This window comes from Gekko japonicus, unplaced genomic scaffold (assembly GCF_001447785.1).
Source record: "Gekko japonicus isolate JY-2015 unplaced genomic scaffold, Gekko_japonicus_V1.1 scaffold1260, whole genome shotgun sequence".
NCBI lineage: Eukaryota > Metazoa > Chordata > Lepidosauria > Squamata > Gekkonidae > Gekko > Gekko japonicus.
Window position 1 is genome coordinate 449,853 of NW_015174310.1, and position 15,156 is coordinate 465,008.

At 43.2% G+C, this 15,156-nt stretch overlaps 1 protein-coding gene across 2 annotated transcripts in view; it reads right to left on the minus strand.

Annotated features, from left to right (window-relative positions):
- Nucleotides 1-12,852, minus strand: part of GNAI1 (guanine nucleotide binding protein (G protein), alpha inhibiting activity polypeptide 1) — a 37,684-nt gene extending 24,832 nt beyond the window's left edge. Inside the window, exons 1-2 of one of the 2 annotated variants that reach the window (XM_015424132.1) lie at nt 12,821-12,852; nt 12,384-12,553 (exon numbers count right to left, since the gene is read on the minus strand). In XM_015424132.1, the coding sequence (XP_015279618.1) occupies nt 12,384-12,501 (118 nt within the window). In that variant the 5' untranslated portion in view covers nt 12,502-12,553; nt 12,821-12,852. Of the gene's footprint in view, nt 1-12,383; nt 12,800-12,820 lie in introns of those variants that run through there. The other variant, XM_015424131.1, reaches the window with a different exon arrangement.
- Nucleotides 12,853-15,156: the final 2,304 nt, after the last annotated feature.

Here is a 15,156-nt window from a genome sequence, read left to right on the forward strand (position 1 = left end):
CTGGTTGTTTCTTTGTAGTTTATAGAAAATGCAATAAAAAATCCCCTACAGGGGGCTAATATATATATGTTTAGAGGGGAAATTACTATATTATTTTCTTAGAGATAATGACATGCCTGTTGTTAACGGGTTCATGAAAGGGTTCACCCATGGCTGACTAGCAGTGCAAACCTACTCTGAACACATTCTTAAAATAATGATTTCTTTATATTTATATAACAACTGTGGATATTACTAAAAGACAATACATTGTGTATGTTTAATCAGATTTAACATACTGAAATGGTATGCATGCAATCATAAAAATAAACCAGTGGGCTTAAACTGGAGCAACTCTGCATAGGACTGCACTGTAAGACATAATTGTTTTGGCAGCAAGGTAATTACAGAAATAAGGGAACCATTTCATATCCGATTTCCAGTAGGCTCATGGAATAATTTCAAAAGAAATCATTTCATACATGCAGTTCAATAACTTTAGCGTAAATCACAGATAAAAGGTTAAAAGAACAGGGGGGGGGGGGAAGAGAAGGATAGAAAGCAGGAAATTATACAGCAGGAAAGCCACTTATGATCCCTACTGTTACTGAGGAAATCCAGGTCTCTATGCATTTTGAGCTAATGTTCTTCCTCAGTGATACAATTTACAACTTACCCTAGAGTAAGGCAGCACCTCTGGGCTACATAAGACCAGTGCCTTCATAACTAAGGCCTTCTGTTCACAGTGGTTAATAAATCAGAAAACTGTGGTGTCCCTCTTGCATGCATGCATCTTAATGATGGTTATGTAGTTTGTCAGCAGAAACAATATCCAGAGCTTCTGTGTTACAAGACTTTGAAACTACTTTTTTTGTTAAAACTTTTCTAAAACAAACAAAATACAAATAAACATGCATACATAAATTGGGGGGTTCCCACATATCACTGAATTATCTATTTAAGAACCTCATACATTATATTTATCTTCTAAATTCCAATTATGTTTTTATATATATCTTTTGAATATAGTTAAAATAAACATTCTTAGTTTCTTCTATATTGGTTGCGCATCCATATATTTAATTTGATATGTTCTTCAAATCATTTGTAGAATCTTAACCATGTGTCTTCAGAGCTTTAATCAGTCTGTCTCTTTTCTGCAATCTGAAGCGTTTTATCAATTATTTTTTATCTTGCAGGTATCTTACATCGTCTTACATTTTATATAATTTTGAGTTTATATTGTCTATTATTGCTTATTTTGAGAGTATTTCACATCTTCTGTATTAGCACCAGTCCAGTTCTTTCTTTTATGTCTCTTTGAGTTTTATTGTTGGTCTCCTGTTCTGCCATATGAATTGTAACTTCAATGTTGCATACTCCAGTGGCACCTTTAAGACCAACAAAGTTTTATTCAAAGTACTAGGAATCAGGCCCATTGTGGGAGTGAAGACAACGGTTAGGGTTAGGCCACCTGGCCTCAGCCCTTCCCCCACCAGCACCACCGGATCAAGGCCCCACCGGGCCAAGCCACCTGGCCTTGTCCAGCACCGTGGGCCCCTGCCCATCGTGGCACGTCGAAGGAACCCGGCCTGGCTCCCATTGATGTGGTCGAGGGCCCGGCGGACCAAGCTGCCTGGCCTCATCCAGCGGCCCCCCGAGCCAAGGCCTGCGACCTGGCCCCCCCACTTACTGGAGGATGGGAGGTCAAGAGAACCCACCTCCTGGTCCCTCGCATCCGACGCAGCCTTCCTGGTGGGCTGGCTGGGCTGCGGCGCAAGGCTGGCCTGAACGCGCCAGCAGGGCCTCGAAGCTGAGACAAAGGCACCCCTGTGTTGCCGGGTGGCACGTTCCCCTGGCGAGGCTGCCTCTCGGGAGCGGAGCAGCCAAAGCGATCCCCGCCCCCTTTCTGGCTTGGCAACCACTCAGCCACATCGGAGGTCTTTCCCCGCACTAGGTGAGGGAGGCGCAGCACGGCCGCTTCCCCCCTTTCCGAGCACAGCCGGGGCTGGCAGATGGAACCCCCCCCAAGCAGAGCCCGCGGCGGGCGAGAGGTGCTGGAGCAAAGGGCCGTCTGTCCAACGCTGCTGGCCTCGCCTGTCTCCCTACTGCCCGCTTGCTCCCCGTCCATCCCAGGCCCACGTGGGCCAAGGCGGCAAGCCTCGTCCCTCCCCCCCCAGCCAATGGCACGCCAGCAGCCTTGAGCAGCAGCTCAAGGCCAATGGCTGAGGGAGTGCATTTAATCACACCACCCCATAGGCCAGGGGTCACCCCAAAACACCTTTATAATATATAGAGATAAGCTTGCCTGTCCTCAACCATTACATATAGGTGTGTGTGAGGGGGGTTAGTTGCCAGGAAAGGCTAGTTAAGAGTCAAGATGCATAAGTAACTGGGCAATTATAGCTGAGATTGCATTAAAGTGATTGGTAAGATATGTGAATTGCACTAAATTAGCACACAAATAGAAGAGTTAACAAACAGATGTGAGAACTGAGTTTGAATCCAGTGGCACCTCCAAGACCAACTAAATTCAATTCTGGGTATAAGCAAGAATTGAGAGACTTAGCATGTGTAGATGCACACTTCTTAGATACATTGAAACAGATTTCCGCAAACTTTACATATAGATAGGAGGAGGGCAGTTGCCAGGAAGGGCTAATTAGAGTCAAGATAACAGAGCAATTACTGACAGACAGGGGAAAAGTAGCTTATTGTTCTACCTTGCAGGAAGGAGGAAAAAAAGACTAGAAGGAAGTGGGGCAGAAACAGTACCAAAGTCTCAGAGGAAAACTGAAAGTTTCATCGAGTACTTAGCTGGCTCTAATCAGATGTCAAAAATTAAATTACATGTGCTAAGGCAACATAGAGTGCATCCGCTTGCAGTTGTCTCTCAAGTGTAGGATATATCTGTAATTTGCTTGAACAAAACTGAGGCATTTATAACTTTTAAATCCCATAAATATGTCAAATATTGCAGTTTTATATTCTAAGTTATAAATGATGCTTTTTATATTGTTTAAGCAGTAAAATTAGTGTAGGTTTAATAGGACAGTAAGAATTGCATATATTTCAATTTCCCCCAAAATTTGTTGTTTCCAAAACAAACAAAAAGTTTTATTTGTGGCTTCAAAATTTCCAGAAATTTTACATCTCTAGATAATACTCATTTTGATGGACAGAGGACCATTCAGTATAATGCAGCTTCACGCGCTCTTCACTATAATTTGAATTTCTCATACTGTTATCTGGAACCTAGTTTACATTTACATTTCAGGAGACTGAAAGAACATGTGGGCATATGTAGTGGAAAAGGATGAGGGGAGGGAAACCCTGAAAACTGCAGAAGTGGTTTTAACTCCCTTTAAGTGGTGCTTAGAATGATACAAATTAGGATTCTCTAACTGATCATGTATGTTTGCTCTTCTTTCTTTTGATTAAAACAAAAACACACACAGTTTATGCACCCTGTCACCACCCCCTATATAGAAGGCCCTTCCACTACGTCGTGACGTCATCAAAGGCAGGCATAACATTCCTTGAGCTCTGCAGTTTCCAGCTACTGTCACAAGTGTTTTAACTTGCAGTTTCTCGTGTACCCAACAAGATATTCTCTTGATTCTTTCACTGCAGTATTCCAGACACTTCATACTAGCTTACAGTGTTACTGAGTTCAGTTTCCCTTGCATATTTGAGTGTATGTTTCGTTTAATTTACAAGCATATAATAGGGGAAAGTGGTGGATGTCTGTTGTATGATGGTATTGTCAATTCTCACTCTATTTCAGATTTTTTGGGGTAGATCAGTTTGCCACAACAAATCCAGAAGGGAACTGGGGGTTCTGCACATCCCCTTCTTCTGCTCAGTATTAAAGCCAGCCTTATAGACTAGAATTTTCAAAGGAAACTTAAAAGCACACTGCTTGCATCAAAGATGCCAGAACAATGAATGTGGATCATCACACGGCTGTCATCCCCACTTTGCATGTGAGCATAAATTGTCAAATAATACTAAGAGGGTAATAACTTCTGGTTTTCAGTATTACTTTTTTATTTACATTGACACAGCATGAGATAGTAATATGCACAAACTCATACTTTGGTAAGACGTCTTCACATACAGTATACTTCAATCATAATCTCCAGTTACCAAAAAACAACAACAGCTGCACTGCATATTGGTGTACAAGGTTCATTGTGACTACATTCACAAGCCAATGTTAGATCAGGTCTAAGGCCCATCCAGACCAACACTCTATCACACAGTGGCCAGAAATACCAGGTGCCATCAGGAGGTCCAGCAATTCAAAATGGGACTCTAATGGGCCTACCATTATTTCCCATGTCTACCTGATTGTAGCATCAGAAACCCACACTCTGATGCAACGCAGAATACCTGGCTGATATTGAATACAACAAACAACAGACAACTAACACGGCAGCAGTAAATGTATGACTAGATTTAGAGACATTTAAGAGTTCAGTTTGCTGTAGCAAAACCCCCACAATTTCTTTCTCATTTCCTTTCACTACATTCTGCAAAGTTTTCAAACTGCAAATTTCAAATTGCAAACGGCAATTAGCTTTTCTTGATAAATATGATGGGCAGTTGGGGAACACAGAAGGTACAGCACCATTCTTAAGTCTTGGTTTTTTGAGAGGGGCAACAAGTGAAGCACACATACCTGTAAGGCAAAAGCACTCCATATGACTAAATCTGAGTAATACTGCAATGCATCTAACAACTGTCACATAGACACAAGAAATGTAAATGACCAAAAAGGAGCATATAGAACCTCAACCTCTCCTAACTTTCAAACATTAAAATGAGTGACTCAGTCTCCGTTTCCAAGCCGAAGAGCCAGCGCTGTCCGAATACGTTTCCGTGGTCATGTGGCCGGCATGACTAAACACCAAGGTGCACAGAACGCTGTAACCTTCCCACTGAAGTGGTACCTATTTATCTACTTGCAATTTCTTGCTTTAGAACTGCTAGGTTGGCAGGAGCAGGAACTAGAGACGGGTCTTGAACTGCTGAACTACCAAACTTCCACAGCCTGCAGTTCAGCTAAGTTTAAAAACCAGTTTGTATGCTACACATTAACATGAAAAAATTTTACTCACCCGTGACGATGTAGATGGAAACAGCGAAAAGGCATATTTAATCCAGATCTGAAGAACAGGAACTGTTGGGTTTTTTATTTAAAGTTTGTTAGCAGACAAACCTCTACGACTCACAACTAAAGTGGAATGGGGCAGAATGGTCGGTTTCTCGGTCAGAACAAAGAGACAGGAAGAGGCCCATAAAAATGCAAACAAATGCTCTCACCTACAGCCTCCTTTTACTGAAGTCTTCAACAGTAAGTCAACTAAATTCAAACTGCCAAATGCTCCTATAAATCTGCTATATTCAACAAAACATTCTTCACTATCTTAACTGCAAACTGCAGACTCTATAACTCGGCTACATGCAACAACACATTTAAAAGGGACCAAAGCAATTAACTGAAATCATTACACCAAACAGCCCTCTGCTTAGCCCACATAAGCACACAGGGAATGTTATGACTACCCTCGTAGCCATAGTGGTGATGTCACGACGTAGTGGAAGGCCCTGTCTTTTCAATATTTAAAAGAATGGGGAAAATGAACAAATCAAAGAAAATTCCAACAGAAGGTAAAGTTATAACTGTGGGGTGCGATGAACCCACAGAAAAACAGTTTCCACAGTTGGGTGTGTGTGTATGTATGTGTATATATACACACATACACACACACACATCACAGAGTGTATTCATTACTTTCAAATACAACAGGCGTATTAATAATGCAATATGGAAAATGAATGAAAATGACAAATTATTCTCAAATTCTCATATTTAGTTTTACTCCCATTATTACTAAAGGCCACACATACCAAGTAATGTAGACTTAAGCCAATTAATGTAAATGGGCTTAATTACACTTGACTAGGATTGTGCCCCTAGTTATTAAAGCATGTGAGTCCAAAGGCCTTTTTTTCAGAATGCAATGAATGAAACCTTCTCTAAAGCTACAGAAATACCAGAAAACACACCAAAAGCACAATCACACACGATTCTGGCCTAGGGTTGCCAAGTGGAACTTACCTTGGCGGCGGGGGACTCCCGGGTGGATCCTGGCACGCGCACGCCGCACATACGTCACCAGGAAGTGACGTTATGACGCCGGGCACGCTGGGGGCGGGGCCACGACCATACAAGGGAAAACCATAGAGTTTTCCCTTGTATGGCCGTGGCCCCGCCCCCAGCGTGCCCACGTCACTTCCGGGTGACGCGCACGTTGGGGAGGAGTTCCCCCCAGGGCCCGATCCGACGGTGCCGGGGAACGGGCCTCTGGGGTGGGGGTTTCCCCGCCCCCCGGGTGAACTTGGGATTCCTATTCTGGCCCAATGTTCCACTAGTATGCCTATCAAAAAAAAAAGAAGCAGCAGCAAAACTTTCATGAAAGAAAATGTTTATACCTGCCCTATCCCCAGTGCACAGACATGTGCTATCAGATTTAGAAGAAATAATTTTAATGAAATATTTTACATTTAAATCCAACTGAAAGATTTAAAAGTTCATCTCTCTGCTGGCTTACTTAAAGCAAGCTCAAACATCAAGGGTTCACAGTACTCTGAAAAATGCTCAACCCCTGACCCAATCATGTGATCATTCAAAAGTATATGAAATTTTAACAAAGATGTATTGGACCATTCTTAAACTGTGATTCATAGCATTCTTTTAGACCATCTGAGAAACGAAAAGACAGAAAAATTCAGAAACCCTTTCTAGAGCAAACAGTAGCAAAACACTAAAAGCTCAATGATGAATTGGTACTAGATAGTTGCATCTGCAATATTATGGGGATAACAACGACCTAATCAGAGGGAGAGATGTTTTAGTGAAAAATGACATGATTTGCACACAGCAGGAGTCCCCAGCCTTTTTGAGCCTGCGGGCACATTTGGAATTCTGATACAGCATGGTGGGCACAGAAACAAAATGGTTGCCACAAAATAGCTGCCACAGGAGGTGGAGTCGCTACAAAATGATTGCCACAACTTAACTTAGTAACATGGTACAGATCCTTGTGTTGTGTTGGCAGCTGCTGACAAAGAAACATTTTTTAAAAAATCTGCACAGCCAATCAAATCACTAAGAATCAATCAGAAGCCTTGCTGGACAAAAGCACTACCTGGCCATGCTGATTTCCTAAAAACCCTCAGCCGGCACCAGGAAAGGTGTCAGCAGGCACCATGGCACTCACTGGCACCATGTTGGGGACCCCTGGCACACAGAGTTTCCCAGGCTTAATCCCTGGAATTTCTATATAGACCATCAAAAGTTGAGAAACACCTCTCTCTGTGCCAGGTTACTGTAAGGATTATAAAAGTGTGCCAAACACTCTAAACTACTAAATGCTTATGATCATTTTAAAAATTGTCTAAACCAGTACATCTGAAGAAGTAGTGAGCTCTGACTCACAAAAGCTTATGTTGAAATAAATGTTGTTCACCTTTAAAAGTGCCACTGGACTCCTGGCTTATTCTAATTATCATCAATTATCAAGCCTAACAACAATAAGGGTAAAAATATGCAAAAAACCCCACAACAGTAGTTATGCAGTTAAATGCTGCTTTATTGGAAGTTAGGCCTATAGTTCAATGACTGATTTTTGTTTTATTGTTTCATGGATTTTATTAGATTGTAATTTCTCATGAAGCAGTTCAGAAACTAGATGGTAAGGCAGCATGTAAGCAGAATATTGTCTATACATATTCAAACTTTCAGAATTATCACCTAGAGTTATCTACTGCTGAATAAGATTTTTTATTTAGGTTGGCCAGGAAAGCATCTGTAGAAATCTGACTCACTCAGTTATACTGCGCAATTGCCAGTTCATAAATGAAGAAAAATAAATGCTTTCAATCCAAGCATTTAAATTGTGCAACTTTAAAGACAAGATACATTCTTAACACCATTAAAGGAAAAACAAATTAGAGCACATCAGCAATAGAACAGATCAATAAATGTATCTCAACTACTTAAAGTTGCCCTTCAAAACACACACACACCTTCTGACTACTGAAACTTCTGAATATTTTGTTAACAGCAAGTAATACTTACAGATTCGACTGTGTGACTGAACAACAACAATACAAATATGATTTTCTCATTCATTTTAAAACAGAAGAACAAGGTTACAGCTGTTCCATTGAGGAAGCCAAATAACCTCCAAAACTAAATTTCTCTTCTGAAATCTTTTTAAAAATTGCCAGATATAAACAAGTCTGCGGTGGAAAATGATATTCTACTCATCTCAACCTAACATACCTACCCCACTGGAATTTAAGTTGTAATGACTTGCAAGTAAATATGCTTAGGACTGTTTAACAATACATTTATTAGTCTTTAATGCTCCATGAGATTACTTGCTAATTTAACACCAAAGCTACAAAACCAAGAAGTTACAATTCAGCTCACACTTACACTGGAATGGGACTTGCTTCTGAGTTAACATGCATAGTATCAGACTGTAGAGGCCATTTTAATTGCAAGGTTTTTGCAATAAAAGTATCATTTCTATGAACGACAAAATATGTTCACCCTGGAAAACATGCACATAGGATGCTTCCATACTATTATCTTTTTGCACTGCTGAAGGATTCCTTTTTCACAAAGCAGAATGGCAATGACCATAGCACTTCATACAGCCCCATAAAAATCTGGTGATACAGGGCCTAAAGGCAAGATCCCACTGTTATTATACTGGGAAGAAAATCCCGCTCAGCAAAGATGTTGCTGCTCTCTGCAACTGCCCTTTGAAATTCATAGCATATATAACTGCTACTTCAGTCTCTTTCTCTATGCTTAATAAATTACATCCTGTTCACTAGAAACACGTTCTTAATTAGAACGATTCAGGAACACATTCATAATTAGTTTATTTTACCTGGCTGTGGTGGGGCTTTCATTATTGCCTTTTTGGCTCAATAGCAATTTCTTAGGGTTTTTTAAAAAACGATAATAATTGAAAAATCATAAAAATTACCATCATAACTATGAAAACAACTGCAGCCAAAGAAAAAAGCAGAAATGAACACACTTCTGATTCACTCAGGAGTTCAGGTTCCCTGTTAGAGAACAGGAAGTAATCAAGCTAAGAAATGGTTTTGAAAGGGAGATTTAAAGGAGCTACTTCAATAGAGACTTTTCAGTCCATCTGTAGGCAGCTGGTACTACAATTATATTTTAAATGGGAAAAAAGACAGAACAAACCTTAAAAAATACAAAACTACAAGTCACAGTGACATTGTCTGCATTTTCAGTAAAAACTGAGTGAACACATGATGCCTATTCCAGGCTAGATATCTATGTACATATTTGTCACATCTGACGGTTTGCAATTATTTCTACTAAGGAGTATCTTTACAGAAAAACAATATTTCCAAGAGAGGTCACTAAAGCCTGAAGACTGTTTATCAAGGAATCTTGTTCTAGCAATGGGAGAGCACCAACCTCCTCCTCCATCCCAACAGAGTCCAGGTTAGTAGGATCCAGCACAGGTTCAGGACCGGGGGAGGGGGGGCAGATGCTCAGAACATATTGGAGTCTGCAATTTTATTGTCTTCATTGATGAAGGTAATTGTGGAGGATCCACACAGTATAGTAACATCAAAGAATTCGAAGGATCTTTTACTCTAGTTGTAGAGGTATCAGGCATTAAATTCTCTAACAATTAAATTCTCCAAGCACAATTGCACTCATTTCACACGCTAGCAAGGTCATGCTCAAGATCCTACAAGCTAGGCTTCAGCAGTATGTGGATAGAAAACTGCCAGAAGTACAAGCTGGGTTTCAAAGAGGTAGAGGAACGAGAAATCAAACTGCCAACATTTGTTGGATTATGGCAGAAAGTGAAGAGGACCTAAAGAGCCTCTTGCTCAGGATGAAAGAGTGCAAAGTCGGCTTAAAACTCAACATCAAAAATACTAAGATCATGGCATCTAGCCCCATCACTCCTTGGCAAATAGAAGGGAAAGTCATGGAAGCAGTGACAGAATTCATGTTCCTGGGATCCAAGATCACTATAGACGGTGACTGTAGCCATGAAATTAAAAGATACCTGCTCCTTGGGAGGAAAGCTATGGCAAACCTGGACCGCATAATAAAAAGTAGAGACATCACCCTGCCAACAAAAGTCCGCATAGTCGAAGCGATGGTATTCCCAGTAGTAATGTACGGCTGTGAGAGTTGGACGATAAGGAAGGTCGAGTGCAGAAGAATAGATGCTTTTGAATTATGGTGCTGGAGAAGACTCTTGAGAGTCCCTTGGACTGCAAGGAGATCAAATCAGTCAATCCTAAAGGAAATCAACCCTGACTGTTCCCTTGAAGGACAGGTACTGAAGCTGAAGCTCAAATACTTTGGCCACCAAATGGGAAGGGAGCACTCACTGGAGAATACCCTGATGCTGGGAAAGATTGAAGGTAACAGAAGAAGGGGACAGCAAAGGATGAGATGGTTAGTGTTACCGATGCAACAAACATAAAATTGAGCAAACGGCGGAGGATAGCGGAAAACAGGAGGACCTGGTGTGATGTGGTCCATGGGGTCGCAAAGAGTCGGACTCGACTGTACGTGAGCTCCTGTCTCTGGTTCCAGCTCCTGCCAACCCAGCAGTTCGAAAGCAAGAAACTGCAAGTAGATAAATAGGTACCACTACAGTGGGAAGGTAACAGTGTTCCGTGCGCCTCGGCACCTAGACATGCCAGTCACATGACCACAGAAACATCTTCGGACAGTGCTGGCTCTTTGGCTTAGAAACAAAGATGACACCACAACCCTAGAGTCGGATTCGACTGGCTTTGGAGCAAGGGAAACCTTTATCTTTTACTAATTGCTGTATTAAGGAATTCATAAAATACCTTTGGAGCCTAACAGGAAAACAATCATGTTATGAAGTGATCCTAAAATGCCTGTCAACAGATACATATGCAATAAAAGATATGTGCTACAGCCATTAAATGGATTTATACACCACTTTTATTCCCAGTGGAAACCGAAAGCAGCTTACAACATCATTTTCCTCTCCTCCACTTTATCCTCAGAATAACCCTGTAAAATAGGTTAGACAGTGAGAGAAAGAGTGAGATTGCCCAATGCTCATGCAGAGCAGGTATTCAAACTGGGGTCTCCCAGACACTACTCCAACACTCTTAACTACATTGCCACACCAACTCTACAAAGTGGACCTCAAAAAATTAAAGTATGTAAAAGACATCTGAGGGGGGGAAGTTAGCACCTTTCAGATTATATACCACAAAATCATTTTAACAGTAGAAGAAATGGCTTGCTAATTTTCCAGATGTTACTTCATTTATGATGATTTCACTACCACGACAAATCCCATACAATATGAAGTTGTATTTAAATGAAATCATATGACATTTCTTATCCTAATATCACCCACCCATTTCCCCTAAATTACAGCCCGATCCTACACAAATTCTAGTCCTATTTCTCGACAGTAAATCCCATTGAGCTCAACAGGGCAGGCATCCAAGTAAGTGTGCACATGACTGCACTGCAGCCTTCATGTCTTTGGTATTTCACCTATGCAGCTGTGCAGTTAAGAGCCACCAAGGCAGAAACAGACCACAGTGCATGTCAACATTTAGACATACAATAGGGGCCCAACAGAACACGCTGCAGCATGAGGCACAACACAGTGACTGAAAGTGGACCCCCCCCACACACACACACAAATGCCTCTAGACCAGTGGTTCTCAACCTGTGGGTCGCGACCCCTTTGGGGGTCGAATGACCCTTTCACAGAAGTCGCCTAAGACCATCGGAAAACACAAATTTTCGATGGTCTTAGGATAGCAACAAAAATAATTTTATGGTTGGGGGTCACCACATGAGGAACTGTATTAAAGGGAGGCAGCATTAGGAAGGCTGAGAGCCACTACTCTAGACCCACAGAACTCTAAGAGACCAACAGACTCTGGGAGATGCTTTTACACCAGCATCATCTCTATCAAGAGGATTTAAAAAGGGGGAGGAGCCGCTTCCTACTCCACTTCTCCTTTCAATGGGTGTGAGTCTCGTACAACCCTTTTACTAGTGATCATGAGGGGGGGAGGACACTTAGGGTGGAACTTATTTCAGAGAAGCCTACAAGGGCATGAGCCTATGGATGTGGCTCATTCAAATCCTGGTCATGCTGCAGAGGAAGGAAACACACGATTAAAAAAAAACAAAAACAGGAGAGTACAATAAAGGGATGGGAAATAAATAGAAGGACTGGAGACAGGAAAGGGGGCAGGGAAGTGGAGAGGAAGAAACAGAGATTCTGAGCATGTTCCCTCCTCCTTACCTAAGAGGAGCAGCTTGACTTCCCTGGCTGCCTTCTCGCCATCCTCTCGCAGGTTCCGGTCGATCATTTTACTCCTTTCCACCGCCGCCTTGTCTTCAGCACTCAGGGTGCAGCCCATCTTGGGGGGAGGGTGTCTTCGGGTGGGTGAGGGTCAAAAGGTTTATATATATCTGTATATAAATTAAAAAAAACTCTACCAAATACCAAACAGTGGGGGAGGAGTAATGACTCACCCCACTCCAAAAAAAAAAAAAAAGTGGAGGGAGTATTTAAAGTGTCTACTTATCCCTCCTGGGTCGGGAGTACAGAGGAAACAAGAAAGATCTGTATACCCCCTCCCCACATGAACAGTGGGGCAGCTCCCCTTCAAAATAAAAAGACCCCCAAACAGCCAGGTTCCCCACCCTCCCTTCCCCCTTCCTCTTCAGCGCCCTCACTCCGGGGGTCTGTGCCTCAGTTTCCTCTCCACACGGACGCCACTTCCTGCCACCTAAAAGGACTCCGTAGGCGCCACCCTTTTCTCTTGTCCTCCGCAACAGCAGCGCCTCCGCTCGGGCACGCGAGCCCAACGACACCTCTTTGAACCGGGCCACGACGGAGCCTGAGGGGGAGGGCGGAGGCGCGCGTTCCCCTTCCCTCCCTGGAGACTGAAGAGCAGCAGCCACGGAAAAGGGAAAAGAGGACCGGGGAGCGCATGCGTAATGGAAGGGAAACGGTTTAATATTTTGGACGCTAGTTGGAAGGACGGGGAAGAACCCGGATGGAGCTGAGAAGGGGCGGTTTCCCCGAACCCTAATTGCTTCACTCGGTGTTCTCTCTCTTCTGCGGCGGCCCCTTCGTTTATCATAAACTATGCCCGCACGGCATGCGCACGCGCATTATTTGAAACCTAAAAATAAAAAGGAAGGTGGGAGAAGTAGAACGACAGTCGAATGTAAACGGTTATGCGAGACGGGGAACCTCGGATGGATAGATTGAAGAGTCCTGAGGAGATTCGGCGCGTGATGGGCGAGACGGTACGGGCGGGTCACGCCCACAGTCTGGACTCTGGAGAGTGTCCCGTGAGGGAACGAAGACTGGTTGTCTCCGGCAGGCTAAATAGAAACGCAGAAGTGAACTCATTTCGTTAACGAAACCGAACTGACGGGGTTGCCAGCTCTTGAATTGGGGTCCTTGGGGGAATCTGTACAGATGTGTGTTTTTTTTTGGGGGGGGGGAGAGTCTGAGGAAGGTGAGATTTGTGGAGGGAAGGGACCTCGAGGAGGGAGGTATAATGCCATCTAGCCTCCAGAGAAGCTATTTTTCTTCAGGGGAAGCGATCTGTGCAGTCTGGAGGTGAGTTATATTTCTGGAGATCTCAAGGCCCCATCTGGATGTTGGCAACCCTAGCTGAGGTCTTTTAAAAAAACTTCTGATGCCTCCCCATTGGAGAAGGAAGATTATCTCACACTAAACATGAAGTCAAGGTATTATTCATGTTGATTTCCCCATGCATGTGCTGTGCTCATGTTTCCACCGGTTTACTGTTGCCTGTGGGTGCAGTATTAGCAAGCCAGAGATCTAGTTAAGGTTGCCAGCTCTGGGTTGGGAAATACCTGAAGATTTTGCGGGTGGAGCTTGGGAAAGGATTTATTATATTTAGGAATCGTCCCACCCCTGCTACTGCAGGGCTCTGGGCAATGTACAACCTGAAATAAAACAATATAAAATTAATTAAAAACTGAATACAATATTAAAAATGAATAGATGATGAATAACCAATCCTCCTTCCAACTCCCACTGCCAGCTACTTTGTGGGCAGGGGGAGGAGGGCAAAATAGATGTAGACAACAAGGAATGGGAAGGGTGCCAGCCAAAATGGAACCATTGCTGTCCTCAACCAAAACCCTGGTTGAACATCTTTGCCTTGCAGGCCTTGTGGAATTGCATCAGATCCCACAGGACCCTGATGGAATTTGGCAGAGAGTTCCACCAGGTTGGGGGCAGGACTGAAAAGGCCGTGGCCCTGGTTGAGGACAGCCGGATGTCTTTAGGACCAAGGATCACCAGTAGATTGCTGTCTAAGGAGCACAAAGCTCTTCTGGGGACATAATGGAGGAGACAGTCCTGTAGATACGTCAGTCCCTGACCGCTCAAGGCCAAAATCTTGAACTTGACTCCGTATTCCACTGGGAGCCAGTGTAGCTGGCGCAGCAGTGGATATATATGTGCCGTCTGTGACATTCATATCAGGACTCATGCCGCCGCATTCTGGAGCAGTTGGAGCTTCCGGGTCATTCTCCCCTGAGGCGGAGGACATCTTGTGGGTGATTCCCATCCTTCTCTAGGGAGGCAGGACTAAGTTGAAACTTCTTCCTGTTCCCTTTGGAGGGAGTCACCCTAGCTCAGTTCTTTTCCTGCCTCAGTAGGGAGAGCAGCTTAGGGTTAGCTCTGCTAACATCTTCTACCAAATTACTACCTTCTCCACTTCAAAGTTCCTTCTTTCATTTCTACCTTTTCATTCCTACTTTGTCTCTCCTCTAAACAAAAAACAACAACAAAAAACTAAAACAAAAAAACCCTCTCCTCCTCTCTACCCTCCCTGCCTTCCGCTGGGCAATAAATTACTAATAGCCCTCATAAAAGGAGGCCCTCAGCTCTGGAGCCTGTTATGGCACACAAGGGAGAGAACGACGGCTTTCTTTCGGCTCCTGAAAGTGAAACCGATGGGCATTCGCATAGCGGCCTCGGCTCCAAAAAGAGAAACGCATCGCCCAGGACGGATCAGGAAGAC